At 36.9% G+C, this 15,829-nt stretch overlaps 1 protein-coding gene across 1 annotated transcript; it reads right to left on the bottom strand.

The window, feature by feature from the left end:
• Positions 1-12,204: 12,204 nt before the first annotated feature.
• Positions 12,205-15,027, bottom strand: LOC149239055 (protein kinase STUNTED-like). The gene is made up of 7 exons (XM_089367052.1): positions 14,604-15,027; positions 14,222-14,475; positions 13,890-14,050; positions 13,661-13,737; positions 13,422-13,569; positions 13,189-13,338; positions 12,205-12,982 (listed from the first exon to the last, which is right to left on the bottom strand). The coding sequence occupies exons 1-7, from the start codon at positions 14,819-14,821 to the stop codon at positions 12,710-12,712; spliced, it is 1,281 nt and encodes a 426-aa protein (XP_089223178.1). The 5' UTR covers positions 14,822-15,027; the 3' UTR covers positions 12,205-12,709.
• Between the last annotated feature and the right edge of the window lie 802 nt (positions 15,028-15,829).

The raw sequence follows: 15,829 nt of genomic DNA, 5'->3' as shown, positions 1-15,829 counted from the left end.
CAAGTGCAGGTGTGCAGGTCTGGGTAGACCAAAAGCTGGGAGTAGCACCACAGATAAGTAATAATTCTGCTTTGTGATAATTGATAATAACAATGTCTGGTTAAGACCAGATAGCTGATTATACACATAATCTCTAACTAAGACAAGAAAGTTCCTTGGTTCAGGGAAGCACGGGGGAGAATCTCTGGCATAGAGAGTCTCACTATTGGGAGGAAACAAGTGTAGGTGTGCTGGTCTGGGTAGACCAAAAGCTGGGAGTAGCACCCCTGATAAGTAATAATTTTTCTTTGTGATAATTGATAATTTCTGAAGTAAAGATTTAAATTCATAGGAATTAGAGTATTTCTTTCTGAGTCATTAATTAATATATTTACTTAATTGCTTTAATTTGGGTATGGGGTTTCTCGATAGTACCCTAGTTTAACAGATGCATAATAAAACAGGGAATCACCTATAGTCTTTCAATGAGAAATGTAGTAATCATAAAGTAGTGGAAAACATCTTAAACAAGACCAGATTCGCAAAGGTAGTATTCACAAGTCTTAGTATTGAAAAGCAGTTAAGAGCAATGAAGTTTATTTCTTAAAGTTATAAATTCATCTGGAGGGGAAACTCTATATGACCATCTTTCGTAAGAGTTAAGTGTGAAAGAACTCTGGCTATCCATTCTGCCATAACAGAGTAAAACCTCCTTAAAAGAAAAGATTCTTACTACTTAGCATACAAGACTTTGATTGTATAACGCAAGTTTTAAACGTACAAAACCTCTGTTACTATTTTCAATTTCCACAGAACTATAAAAACGATTCAAACTTTAGCGATTTACAAATTATAGAGTTAAATCAGACAAAATTGAGGTACTAATAAGAGTGGCACGTATCTATGAGGTCATTCCAACACCTGCAATGTGGTTTTGACTGATATATATACTTTAACAATGGAAAATAAGTTCAAACATTGGAAAACACTCATGTTATGAGCTTATAAGAAATAAAAGCGGAAACTGAGAAATTCCGAGCCATTTCTGGCTCCTCATAGAAGACTTGAATGCGCCTTAAATCTCAGAAAACCCCAAACCCTCACCATAAATTCATATAAACTTGTAAATGAAAAGAAACGAGTTGAACCCTTCAGAGGTTCGACTCGCTACTATAAACCCACACCAAAAAGCAGAATATTCAATCATAGAATTGGAAATCTAGCTCGCACCATGTTATAACAGAAGGATAAAAATGTTAACAATAGTCACACAAAATATACATTCCTCTTCCGAGGTTTTCCATAACACTGCTTGTATGAAAGCAACAAACTAAGAAATCTGTCCAAAAACATTATTATGTGGTCGAACCACTTACTTCACATACTATTTAAACCTTTTACATATGGCTGAGTTAACTAATTTACAACAGACAAGAAGCTAAACAGAGGGTATGAAAGCCCCATAAGCTGAGGGATTTTCCTCAGGAAATCGATACCAAGTCTCTATACTTATTTCTGGCTCTGTGGCCACGAAGTCATGTTGAGTTAAGAATAGTGAAGGATAAATACTTGGAGCAGAAGGGTTTCCTTATCCGGAAAGACCAAGCTGAAAGGAGGGTTTCCACCATTGTACCCTTTGGAAACCTCGAAACCTGAAAAGACAACAAATAAGCTGAGATTAGTTTTCTTAAGAACTCATGGAAACTAAAAACAACTATTAGTAATAGAACAAGGCACAAATAAATGTCTAAGGCTTACCATCATGAAGCGAATAGAGGAAAAACCCTGGTATAGTGGTTCGAACGCCTATCACAGAAGAACCTATGGTGGGAGACATATAGTCTCCATAAGCAGTCAGACTCCGAGAGGCAGAGCTAAGGAAGCGACTAGTACCTATGCCAGGAGAAACAACCAGAAGAATCAGAAACCCATGCTCTAGGTCGGAGTAGAGCTGAAGAACAGTGAGGTATTGGAATGGCGCAACACTGAACAGGAGTAAAACCATTGAAAGTTGAAGGACTAAAGCCACAAGTACCGATTGAACCTTCATATCAACCAGTGCCGTCGATGAGGTAAGTGAATCCCAAGGAAAATATAGCTACGGTTTATTTTGTAGCAGATCTGACTGCCACCTGGCCAGAACAGCCAGGCCTTTATTAAATCATACATAGATGGCAGGATTATCTGAACGACGACAGATAAATAATAAATGCGCAGTATTATCTTCTTAAATTATGACCATAATGATATTAATCTTGCGTACATGTATTCACTCAGGGTTTATTAACCCATCAATTGCAATGTTTAGATTTCACTGCACAGATATGTTTTAAAACAGTGAAATTATATTCAGTCATTGTATTGTTAATATATAGTTCACTGCCATGTCAAATTATCAAGGTATAAATTATTACTGAGGTATTTGAAGTAATAGTATTTTTTTTACTGTTATATGGATGTGTTACATATGGTATTAGAGTGCTCAGATTTCCAAAACTGAGACCTCTGGAATAAAGAATAACAAATTTTATGTTGTGCATACAGGAGACAGAAAAAGTCAGTATGAGGCGAACTTGACATCCACCACACGGTTCTATATTAAGGGTAGGACCAACACCATTTCAAGAAGGCAATCCTGAAGTCTGGGTGCAGCTAGGGGATGAGCCGCAAAATCCCAACACAGACATCTAGGTGATTGTGCAAGAATTGAAAGGAGAAATGGCCCGACTCCGGGCAAACAATGAAAGATTGATGTGGGAACAAGAAAATATTCTTAAAAGCCTATCGAATAGACAGAATCACTGACCACTGGTTCCTAGCCCCGAACATGACCATACCACTAGAGAATAAGAATTCCAAACTAAAAATGTGGAAACGAAAGAAGGCAAAGAAAACCAAGAAGAAGAATCAGGTAATGAGTCCAATCACAAGACTAAAAAAAAATAGAAGATCGAACTTCAAGGAGAATTTCGTAAAATCAAGCCTCCCCTCTTCGATGGAGAACAAGAAGAGGTGGCAGAAGCATGGTTAATTATTATGAATAAGTATTTCCAGTTGTACGAGTGTGATTACAATTTGAAGGCCCGTCTGGCCATTTTCCAACTTCAAGGGAAATCCACCTTGTGGTGAGAAGAAGTAAAAACAGTCCGTGGGGTCAATGAGAAAAATATAACTTGGGAGAAATTCCATAAGTTTTTTAAAGAAAAATATCTGACTGAAAGGTTTTATGACGAGAAAGAAAAATAATTCCATGACCTCCGGCTGGGCCAAATGACCATGGACGAGTTTATAACAAAATTTACCTCATTATTGCGGTATGTCCTGTATATTCATGAAGAGAAGGCCAAAGTAAAATGATTTATCAGCAGTCTTCCACTGTTCATGAAGTAAAGGTTGGAATTTGACAACCCAAAAACTATGGATGAAGTCATTCGGAAAACACGGATCTACTATCAGCAGAATAAACCCAAGAGTGACACGAGTAAGAAGTGGGCTGACAAAAAGGAAAATAAATTTATTCCCAGCCACAAGGGGAATAAGGGCACCAATAACAAAGGAACGTATAAAGTTCAAACTAATCGAAATATGAATAAACCCAAATTTAAGGTACTAGTTGAAACCAGAATAAATGAATAGGATGGTAGAAATGAAGCAAATTTTACTAACATAACACCTGTGCAATGTTGGGGATGCAAAGGCCCGCATTACATCAAAAATTGTCCCTGCCGCAAGGGAGCAGATCAGATCTCTCAAATTCAGGAGGCATCCACGGTGAGAGAAGTGAAAAGGAGCATCCCTAAAATTAACGTAGCTCTTGAAGATCATCAAGCAAAATTTCAACCAACCATGGTTGAATTTGAAGGTACTATTTTTTCCCAGAATTGTTCTATTTTAATAGAGCCCAGGGCCACTTTAAGTTACATTAGCCCTAGAATGGTGGAAAGATGTAAATTACAAGCTGTTAAATTTAAAAATCCATGGTTAGTACAACTAGCCACGGGAGCAAAGAGAAGAGTTTTGTCTAAAGTAAGCAATTGTCCCTTAAAATAGCTAGTCAACCTATTACAGTTGATTTGAATGTGTTACCACTGGGGTCGTACGACATTCTTATAGGCATGGATTGGTTGGAGAAACATTGGTCCCTCATAAATTGTAAAACAAAAACTGTTAACTTCCAAGATGAAGTAGGAGAGAGATAGGAAATTCAAGGAGTGCATAAACCTATGCAATTAAGGCCTATAATAGCTTCCGAGCTAGCCAAATGCATCCGAAAAGGTTTTCAAGTCTATGTCATCCAAGTAGGGTATGTTAACTCAAAAGATAAATCAATATCCCTAGAAAATATACCTGTGATACAAAATTTTCCAGATGTATTTCCTGAAGAAATACCAGGCCTATCCCCAAAAAGAGACATAGACTTTACCATCGAGTTAATTCGGGGGTTGCACCAGTTTCACGAGCACCTTATCGAATGAGCATACCAAAACTAACAGAGTTAAAAATGCAACTCCAGGAATTGCTTGATAAGAAGTATATCCACCCCAGTGTGTCCCCTTGGGGAGCTTTCGTATTATTTGTGAAAAAGAAAGATGGAACCCTGCGAATGTGCATGGATTACCGCCAACTAAACAAGTTGACCATTAAAAAAAAATACCCCCTTCCCCGTATAGACGAGTTATTTGACCAGGTGAAAGGGGAAACCGTCTTATCAAAGATTGATCTCCATTCTGGATATCACCAAATCAGGATAAAGGAGGAAGATATTGCAAAAACAACATTCAGAATGCGTTATGGTCATTATGAGTTTGTGGTTTTACCTTTCAGGCTAACTAATGCCCCAACTACCTTCATGTGTCTCATGAATAGCATATTCCATTAGTACTTAGATAAATTTGTATTAATCTTCATTGATGACATACTGATCTACTCTCGGAACATGGAGGAGCATAAGGAGCATCTCTACATTGTGCTACAAGTCCTAAGAAAGAATCAACTGTATGCCAAGTACAGTAAATGCGATTTATTTAAGGAACAAATCCAATACTTGGGACATGTCATCACGAAGGATGGAATTGCAATAGATCCGGAAAAGTTAAGGACCATTATGGAGTGGTCGGTACCAAATGATGTAACCAATATAAGATCCTTCATGGGCCTAACTGGATATTATCGTAGATTTGTGGAGGGTTTCTCTAGAGTGGAATATCCTATTACCTCCTTAAAAAAGAAAGGAAATACTTTTAGATGGACCCCTGATTGTCAGAGGAGTTTTGACCAACTCAAACACCTTCTGACTACAACACCTATTCTAAGCATTGCTGACCCCAACAAAGAATATGTGGTTTGCACAGATGTTAGTAAGGAAGGCGTGGGCGGAGTATTAATGCAATAAGGTAGAGTAGTGGCTTATGAGTCAAGGAAACTTAAAGAATATGATAAAAAGTATTCAACATATGATTTGGAGCTAACGGCGGTCATACATGCTTTGAAAATGTGGCGACATTACCTATTAGGTAAGAAATTTCTGTTAATGACTAACCACCATACTCTGATTAATTATTTCAAATAGCCAACTTTAAATTCCAGGCAAGCACATTGGGAAAATTTCCTGAGTGAATTTGATTTTGGAATCAAACATTTAAAAGGAAAAGAAAACTGCGTGGCAGATGCTTTAAGCCGAAAGTTAAGCTACTTATATGAAATCTCTTTTAGTGAATCATGAACTATTTTTTTTGGATAGATTCAAGAATCAGCCATGCGGGATTCAACATATAAACACTTATGGCAGCAAGCAAAAATTCCTAACAGCCATGAACAACAATTGGGTTATGAAATAAATGCATAAAATTTGCTGATTTATAGGAAAATGATATATGTGCCTAATCAACAACATCTTAAAAATTTAATCTTAGATGAATACCACAAGATTCCTTATGCAGGCCATCCCGGATACCAAAAGATGATTTCCGCATTGTGGAAGGAATTTTTCTGGCCTGGTATGAAGAAAGAGGTGGTTGAATACTTAGCCAAATGCTTGGAGTGACAGCAAGTGAAAGCTGAGCACCAACATCTAGCAGGATTACTTCACCCCTTGCCCATCCCAGAATGGAAATAGGAAAAAATATCAATTGACTTCATTACTGGGCTGCCTAAATCAAGAAAGCAAAATGACTCTATAATGGTGGTGGTGGAAAAATTGAGCAAATCTTCTCATTTTATACCTGTCCAATCAATGTACAAAGCAGTCCAAATTGTTAACATTTTTATGCAGAACATTTTTAAACTACACGGAATTCCTAAGATGATCATTTCCAACCGAGATGTAAAATTTACATCAGCCTTTTGGAAAGTCCTCTTTGAAGGATTGGGCACACATCTGCAATTCAGTACAACCTATCACCTGCAAACGGATGGACAGACTAAAAGAATGAATCAAGTTATTGAAGACACACTACGTGTTTATGTCATGTAATAGCCCACAAAATGGGAAGATTATCTACACCTGGTAGAGTTTGCCTATAACAATGAGTACCATGCATCCTTACGAATGAGTCCCTTTGAGGTATTATACGGGCGCAAGTGCAGGACACCCTTGAGTTGGAGTGGACTGGAGGATAAGCTGTTACTGGGACCATATATGTTAGAAGAGATGGAGGAGATGGTGAAAAAGGTAAGGACCAATTTAAAAGCTAGTCAGGATCAGCAAAAGAACTTTGTTGATCAAAAGAGGAGCTTTCGGGAATTCCAGGTAGCGGATCATGTCTACATTCGAGTGAAAGCCAAGAAAAGTACCTTGCAATGGACTGTCGAGTGTGCTAAATTATCACCTCGATTTTGCGGACCCTTTCAAATCCTGGCTCGAATCAGGCCCGTGGGATACCAACTTGCCTTACCTAGTCACATTTGTGTACATAATGTCTTTCATGTTTCTCTACTTAAGAAATATGTTTATGATGCTAATCATGTAATCAAATGGCAAGACATTCAGGTAATATATGAATACATATATAGTCTCTCTTTAAGAATGTAAATATATAAACTGATCAAAGATTGAATGCATTTGTTGCTATGTCTAGGTCAAACCGGAAGGCGAGTTCTTGGTCGAACCTCTAGTTATACTAGATCAGAGAGAAGTAACGCTGCAGAAACGAGTTATCACCCAGGTTAAAGAGCAGTGGCAGCACTAAGGGCCGGAAGAGGCCACCTGGGAAGATGAGCAGCTTATGAAAGAAAACTTTTCGGGTTTATTTATGGAAGAAGAACATCAAGCTGATGTTCCATTTTAGGGGGGGGAGATGTAATATCCCCCCATTAATGAAAATATTTGTTTTACTGCAGCCCAAACAGAACTATTATTTTCAGGGAAAATTTTAAGAACCCCCCCCAAATTTATAAATATAATAATTGGGCGAATCTCCATGGTATATAGGAAAAATGGAAGGCGATTTTATCAATAATATAATATGTATATATAATTTTCTGGCGAATCTCTCACCAGGCATGGCGAATATTTTACTCAATTATAAAATCTTGTAATAACTTGGCAAGTCTTTCACTAAATAATAAAACTTTGTAAAGTCCTAGTGAATTTTAGCATTGTGAACTCTTAGAGAATTTTTTTGAAGAAGTATAAAACCATATATGATAAGAGCCACATGGTGGCAATATCACTATCTTTTTTCACATTTCCACGACATGGAACTTGTCTATAAAATTATAAAAAAACCAACCAGGAACAGGAACAACTCAAATGCTTTGTGAGAGCTAGTCTAGAAAAAAGCAACAAATAACATGTCGGCAGAATTGTTCATCGGTGAGCCGCTATTTCGTGGGAAATCTGTAAAGGAGCAGTTGGATATCATATTTCCAAATCTGGGAAAGCCTTTCCCATCCCTCACAAGATTTGTTAAAAATGTTGGGTGTCTAGAAGGTGTGGATTTGCTGAAACAAATGTTACAAGTGGATGGAAACAAAAGAATAACAGCTAATGAAGCTTTGCAACATCCATACTTTCAGTCCTACAGGACTATAAACAGCTGCCATAAAGATTAAAAATGGAAATCAGCTACAAATCTCTTGATGACAACACTATCAAGATAGAGGCCGATGCTCTCTTAAAGACAGAGCTGCTGGAAATGGAAGCAGGTGCTATGAAGCTGACACTAGTAAAAGATGGGACAGCACAGCTTCCCATAGTGCATCCCACTCTGGGACAATCAGTTTTTTGATGTTTTGCAGATTGGGTTACAGTCTTGCAACTTGTTTTGGATTTGTCACCAACCTGATGTTTTGCTTCTAATTTATTTTCATCTGGTGATAAACAAAGTGTCAATCTTTTTTCAGGATAAAATAGTATTCTTTACAGACATATTAACTTGGCTGAAAAGTCTAGGACAATATGAACAGGACAGCTTCCAGGTTTTTTTGAAGATTTCTCCTATCAATTTACTGCCGGAGGGTTTTCTGTGATTTCTTGCACTTCTGAAATTTAATCAAATTTCTACTTGAAATAAAAGTTCAGAAGAGACTATATCACTAATGCTAAACACACATAATTGAGAAGCCGATATGAAGCATTTTTTTTTTGGGTGTGTTACAACTTTGGTGACCATGCAGCTCAGTCATTGCATGTTCAGTTTGTAACTCCACCTTGAAAGAGTGAAATGTGTGGTGTAGGATAAGAAGCTCTCTGTTAAGGCGCAATTGTTTTTCCCCAAAATTCTAATATCTAGATTCTATCTTGTTCATGTCTGTGTCAGGTGATGTTTCTTTTCATGTGCATGTGTTTAGTCAGATATAAAATACTCAAGTTCTCACCAGCCTGGGCTACAGTGGCCATTCTGATGATCTATTTCATACTCATTGCATTTTTCTAATAAAATGACATTATATTCATTTAAATTATGTGATTGAAATAGGGATACAAGAGCTTATTTGTATTTGAAGGTCTATAAGGCAGAGTATAAGCTCACACCAATCCTTGTTATTCTCTGCAAGAGAAAATCAGTTTCTATTTCACTCCTCAATAACACTGACTAAATCTCAGTTTGAAAATCAGTTAAATTAAGAAGACTAAATCCCAGTTTGAAAATCAGTTAAATTTAGATGAAATTACTCATTCAAAATCATTTGGATGAGGAAATTGTCAAATAACTGTAAGTTGTCGTCTTAGAGAACATGAAGGGAGCACATTCGTCATATTCTACCAACTGCAACATACCTACCTTCAATGCACTCTCTTAAGGACCATAACGGGAGCAAATGTGGACCCATGTACAAATTTTTACTGCCTCAGGGTTTGTTTCGTCCTGTGACTACTAGGTTCGTTAGTCCTTCACATAACTCTCCAACAAAATGAATCCAAGAGTGGAATATAGACTCTTTACACGCAATTTATTTTCTAGAAAGTCTATACAGAGAAATGAAAGTTGCAAGTATAAGAATTATGCTTCAAAAATGAATTTTCTTGTGTAGTGAGCTATACCAAGGGTATGCTTTTGCAAAGTTTTATAACAGAAAAATTTGTCAAGAGGAATTTATTAAGGAAATCTCTTGTTAGAAATGAAATCCAGTTGAGTTGAGATAAAGTCCATAGTTACAAAGAAGTATTGTTGTGGAAAGCAATTCCACTATGACATTCCTGTACATTTTAATACAATATAAAAGGAAATTGATGTGATTTCCAAGCTACTTGAATCCATTGAACACAGAGAGAATCAGTTGAGAACTGATGAATGAACATGGAAATCGATGTAATTCCTAAGCTACTTGAATCCATTTTGAACACAGAGAGAATCAATTGAGAACTGATGAATGAACATGAGCTGAAGCAAAAGGACACTATCATTAAGCTAGTCGACCCTGAAATTGAAGAAAATGATCATGTCAAACAAATCTACTAGCAGTGTACTAATAACGGTAAAATCAACTTGCAAGAAGAAAGTAACTTAAATACCACATTTGTTGGAAAATGAAATCAATCAAAAAATGTTCTAACCAGAGATGAAGTTGATTCAAATGAAAGAAGTTCAAATCAGGGTGAGGTGAACCCAATAAATGAGATGTCGATAATCCCAGGAAAAATCAACTAGCAACAATGAAGGAAATCGATTGAAAATAATTAGTTAATTCCATTGTTAAGATTTCAACTTGGATATCATTTGTTGCCCAGGTACATTCTCTTGGAGAAATCGACCTGCATGTTAGGATGTAAATAAGTTCCAATTAAACAGAACATTTTTATTTGAGGGGAATTGAGGTCCAAAAGAGCAGAGTTCTTGGCAGAGGAACAATATAACTGCAAACACCCATTCAATATCTATGACTGTAGATTGAAGTTCTGCAACCTTGGAAGCACTATTGAGTACTTAACCAGAGATGTAGAATCATTGGTACTTTATTAGATTTGATATGCAATACAATGCTTGATTCGCCTTGATTCCCATTTATTCTGTTTAATTTCTGCATACTGATTCCTACTGATACCGTTCCAACTGCTTGAAACAATAACATTTTCAAAAGGTCTCTTTCACTCTCACTTCAATTAGAACAGTACCCCTTTCTCTACTACATTCATGCACATATGCTTACATTTCCAATTCTGCAGATTGGTTTTCATGAAATTAACCAATACTTGTTTTGCATCTAACGAATTCACATAACTAAACAAAGCACTGAAAATATCACCAAAACTGAGTGGCCTCTCTAGTATTACAAGAAGATTTATTCAAAAGAAACAAGAAGTTATTTTAAACTACCCTAGAACAAGTCCATGTGGATGCTTATTTATGACATGCCACAATGTTGTCCATCAAAATATTTTCCTAAAAACTGTCTCTATATTGGGTTTCAATGGTAGGAGTTTTAGAGTTTTCCCTGATGATGACTTGATTTTAAAATAACTTACTTACTTGGGACCATTCACCCTTAATTTCAGAGGTGGCCGTGGTAGAGGAGGCAGGCACTCATCTAACAGTCGAAAGCCCTTTACAAAGGGGAATGGTACCAGCATAGAGAAGAAACACAGACGGTTTGAAGAGGATGATGGATCTGCCAAAGATGAACGATCAAATAAGGTCCAAAAGCTGGAAAATGATGGTGAATTACAGGCATCTGAGACTTCCAAAGCTGCTGAGGATAATTGAGCACCTCAGATGATTCAGCAGACCATGCCATACGCTTTATTTTTTTTTATTGATTATAGCTTTATTTTCTTGAACAAATTTTGGGTTTCATATTGTATTTCTTGCCTTTTCTTTTTTCCCTACAAAAGGTGTAGGCATTAAAAATTTTGAAGTTAGAGATGTAGGATAGTTTTAATGTTTTGGATTTGAAGGCTGAATTTTTTAAGGTGTAATGTTATAGAACAGCTTTGCAATTACTTGAACTCGAGAAGCAGCGTTTCATGGCAATAAAAAATTGCCAAAATATAAATACTATATAATTATAAGTTGAGCTCATATATTTGCAAAATCTGTTAGATTCTTACAATTATTATTCTTTTAGTGATGAGATTAGTATGTTGTTAAGTCAGCAGAATGGTACTTGTCTCTTCATGTTATTATGTAGCAAAATGGTACCATGGAAGGAATATGACCCACGAACATATAGTGGTGGAATTTTACACAACCTAAACCATTCTTATTGAATTTTGTGGATATTGTCATGATTATGGCTTGGTAATTAAATAAAAAGGAATTAGGTTCAGTCCTTTACAATAAGTGATGAATATGCACATTAGTATGGTGACAAGGTCTTTAGTTATTGCTATTGTTAACCATAAATCCTTCCATCGATGGAAACATTTCTATGGATGAAAAGTGAAAATGCAGTGTGGTGTGTGCTGTGATATCCTTGAAGATGAATAAATGCATTCTACTGTGTAGCTTTTAACTTTTGATTCTCATTAATACCATAGTATTCACCGGTACACCTTTGCATTGTCTTCTGTGATATTCAACCTGAATCTTGAAAACCCTGCATCTGTTCATTCCTGATATTATGCAATAAAAATTGCTAGTGTTATAAATGAAATTTGAAAATTAGACATGGCTACTCTGTTTTAATAGTTGGTGAATGCTAACCATTAACTATTTGAACCCTTGGTCCTTTTGTTAGACCAAAAACGCATCAGGCATGGCCCTTATGGCGCATCAAAGAAGGATCTCAAGCTTCAGAACATTTGATCCATTTGATCAATCAACCTGGCATCCATGAGAACTGGTTAGTAGTGGGTAGTTCTTTCTATGGTTCTCTCCACCACTTCTGAATTGACAATATAGTAGCATTACCAAAAAGTTACTCTTCTTGGTACTTGTCTACCCAGAGCAGTGTAATGAACACCGTAGATCCATTTTCACTATTTACATGAGATTGACAGTAAAAAGTAGAAATGTGGACACGACACTGAAAAAATCAGCATGCGAACAAAAGATGCCAACTAGTCAAACATTGCTCAGATCTGCAGCCAAGATAATGGAGTACTGACATCTTGATCTTCCTTTCCGCCCATGAGCTTGCTTCTAACTTCAAGGAATGCTTTAACGAAGTCAATGTTATTGTTCAATCCCCTAGTTTTCATACAATCCTTAGCTATTCTTTGAGGTCTAGTATAATACGTCACATTCCTGGCCATATAAGAATATGAAACCACTGTGGCCATGGGAAACTTATAAAGCAACCATAAACAAATGTATTGCTGGCAACAAAACTCACTTCTTTTAATCTTGAATTAAAAGCTTGATGAATTGCTACATCGGCGCAGTCCGTAATCTTCCAAAGAATTGTTTGTTGGCAAAATGCCCACACTATGATCTGTGCTACTAAGTGATACCGTATCATCATCCACCCCAAGCATGGCAAGGGTGAGATGGGTTTGTATATCATGCCCCCCCTGATTTTCTACAATGTCATCCTCATCTGAAGTATCCATATCCTTGATCATTGTATTCTGGCACCACGCCCAGTCAGTCCTCTCATCTTCTCCTTGTAGTAGTTTTAAAATCTGCCATTAATCATATCTTGGTATTAAAGAGTAAGCAGAGATGAACAGATGTGGTTAACATAGAGTGTTTTATAGCTAAAAGAAAATGTAAGAGAAATTGCACCCTAAAGTAATTTTTGCAGGTAAAGAATACCCTCAAAAAACACACGAGGTAGTAAAAACAAGCCCCTGAAGCATATAGAAATGAATAGAGGAAGATAAATTACTCGGCTCATGCAAGGACGGTAATGAGATGTTTCCCTTAGACAAAGCGTAGCAGCAAGCATCATTCTATGCATTTCATTTGTATCATAAACATTTTGCAAACATTTGTCAGCAAGACTTTCCATATTCCCATCCTGTAAGAGTGGTCTTGCCTGGTTTCAACATTTACAGAAGGTTAAACATGAGCCCCTAATAAGGATAATCAATATAAATAAACATGAAGAAGAGAGTCAACCCACATAATCAGGCTTTCTTGACCCTTGGGACTTGCTGTATCAATTGGCTTCCTTCCAGTTATTAGCTCAAGAAGGACCACACCAAATGCATACACATCCGTCTTCTCATTAACCTTTCCATAAACAAAGTATTCTGGAGCAAGATACCTGTCAAACTACAATCACAATTAGTGAATTTACAAATTGGATAGCTTTAATCTGAAAATGGCCAATCGAAACTGGGAAGATGCTTACATACCCAAATGTTCCTAAAACATCGCTGCAAGTGATATATGAAGATGTTGGTGCCCACCTTGCTAGCCCAAAATCTGACAACTATTATAATAACACGCACATTAATTCTGTTGAAATTTTTCATTAGTGCAGAATTCCAAGTTTCAGTTTACAAGTCTAGATCACTAAGATCTCTTCAAATACTGAATTGTGCAATTTAGTCTTGATTCTTCTTGCAGTAAAAAGATTTATACCTGTGGTTCAAACTCTTCAGAAAGCAAGATATTGGAAGACTTTACATCTCCATGAATGACAGATTGAGAAAATCCATTATGCAAGTAATCTAATGCTTCAGCAACTCCTACAGCCACTTTTAATCGCACTTTCCAAGGAAGTATTGGCTTTTCCTCTCCTCCTGAAAAATATATACATAGTCAATAGCTAGGACTATAATCAAATCTCAGAAAAGAGAAAATGAAAGACCCTGCCATATAATACATAACACTATGATGCTTAAAACGTACTACTGCTTAATATTTCTACACGATTTCATGATTCTTAAAATGCAATACTATTGAGTATATACCATGGAGATTCTCTTCAAGGTTTCCTCTGGATACAAAATTATACACCAGAAGGTAGTTAAGGCCTTCTGCACAGTAACCGATAAGTGTAATGACATGGTTGTGCTTCAATAGAGTAAGAATCTCAACTTCAGAAAGAAGCTCTTGCTCTGTTTTGGATGATGAATTCAATATTTTCACTGCCACCGATTGTCCATCAGGAAGAAATCCTCTGTACACCTTACTGCAGCCTCCTCTTCCTATAAAATTCCTTGCAAGAATAAGGATGTTACATAATTGAATTGAGTTCACAAGGTTAATATACATTTCAAGGGAAATTTCCCATTCAAAACAGAAGCACAGAAATGAAAAACTCCATGAGGAAAACTACAAATGCAACCTGTTGAAAAACCAGAAGTAGCAGATTGCAACTCCTGATATGTAAAATGCCTGCAGGTTTTACTTTGACAAAGGAACTCTAATCTCCTTGCCAAACAATTTTCTTCTCGATCAGAATCATTCTGCTGACTGCAAGGAAACCCTTCTTCTTTAGAGCATGCTTCAATTGGTGCTACCTCATTTGAAGACCGAGCTTCATGTTCATAGTTGCAAACCTTCTGCATAATCTGTCCTTTCAAATGAAGCTCTCCAGTTGCCTGTGTAAGCCTATTTGGCAACTGTAGTGCCCATTCAACTACAGATGTTTGTTTTGATGTAGACTGTGGAGTAGGAAGCTTGGTCAGTGAATCGGCTCCACGTAAGAGGGGCCATCCAGGTACTGATTCTCCTTTCTCTGTAATCAGTCCCGAAGTCGCCCTTTTGGGAACCTTTTGGTTAAGAACTACCCACTACTAACCAGTTCTCATGGATGCCATAACAAAAGGGAGAAGCATGCCAAGGAAAATGGCATGAGTAAAGAAGAAATTGAAAAGGAGATTTATGAGTTGAAGGAGAGATTCAACATAGTCAAAATGAGGCTTGAAAGAGAATACCAAAGGTAGAGATGGGACCTAAGGAAGAAGGCCAAATTACTTGTCAGAAAAAAGATTTTAAGAGGAAGCCCCCTAAAGCTAGAAAGCTAGGGAGGAAGATGAAGCACCTGTTGAGCCTAAAGTTGAATTAGTTCACTATTTTGAACCAGAGCAGGGAATAGTCCTTGATGATGAGGAAGATGTTGAAGAGAGACTATCAGAGAGTCTCATGGACTGCATAAAGAGTTCAAATCAACATATGGATTTGTTGATAGAAGATATGGTGGAAAAAGCATCATAACAGTAGAGGGAGCTCCACAAAGAGGATGTCGATGAGACAATAAATGAAAGTCTCATGGGAGGTTAGCTAGAAGTGCTCGTAACATATATACCATATGGGGCTAAAGAGCTTGGTGATTATGATACTGATGCTATGTGTATAGATGCAGATGATAAGGATTTTCGAGAGGGACAATCATTCATAGTTGTCATAAGAATAGAAGAAAGAGAAGGAGTACCTTCCTAAAGCATGGAAGGAAGACAAAATTTGATGTTGGAGGCATCAGAAGAGGCCAGGTAACCTTTTATTTTTAAAATTGGTGAATTTTATGTGAATGCATGCTTTGCATGTGAGGAGAATGGACAACTGGTCCAAAAGGA

This window comes from Pinus tabuliformis, chromosome 8 (assembly GCF_031772625.1).
Source record: "Pinus tabuliformis cultivar Carrire ecotype Pingquan chromosome 8, CPIR1, whole genome shotgun sequence".
NCBI lineage: Eukaryota > Viridiplantae > Streptophyta > Pinopsida > Pinales > Pinaceae > Pinus > Pinus tabuliformis.
This window is presented reverse-complemented; position numbering and strand designations above follow the sequence as displayed.

Excerpts from the sequence above, each read along its gene's own strand:
- LOC149239055 (XM_089367052.1), bottom strand. The coding sequence starts at position 14,821 with ATGCAGAAGGTTTGCAACTATGAACATGAAGCTCGGTCTTCAAATGAG. Across the intron at positions 13,738-13,889 it reads CTGAAGAGTTTGAACCACAG|TTGTCAGATTTTGGGCTAGC; the intron begins GTATAAATCTTT and ends TTATTATAATAG. Across the intron at positions 13,570-13,660 it reads GATGTTTTAGGAACATTTGG|GTATCTTGCTCCAGAATACT; the intron begins GTATGTAAGCAT and ends GTAGTTTGACAG.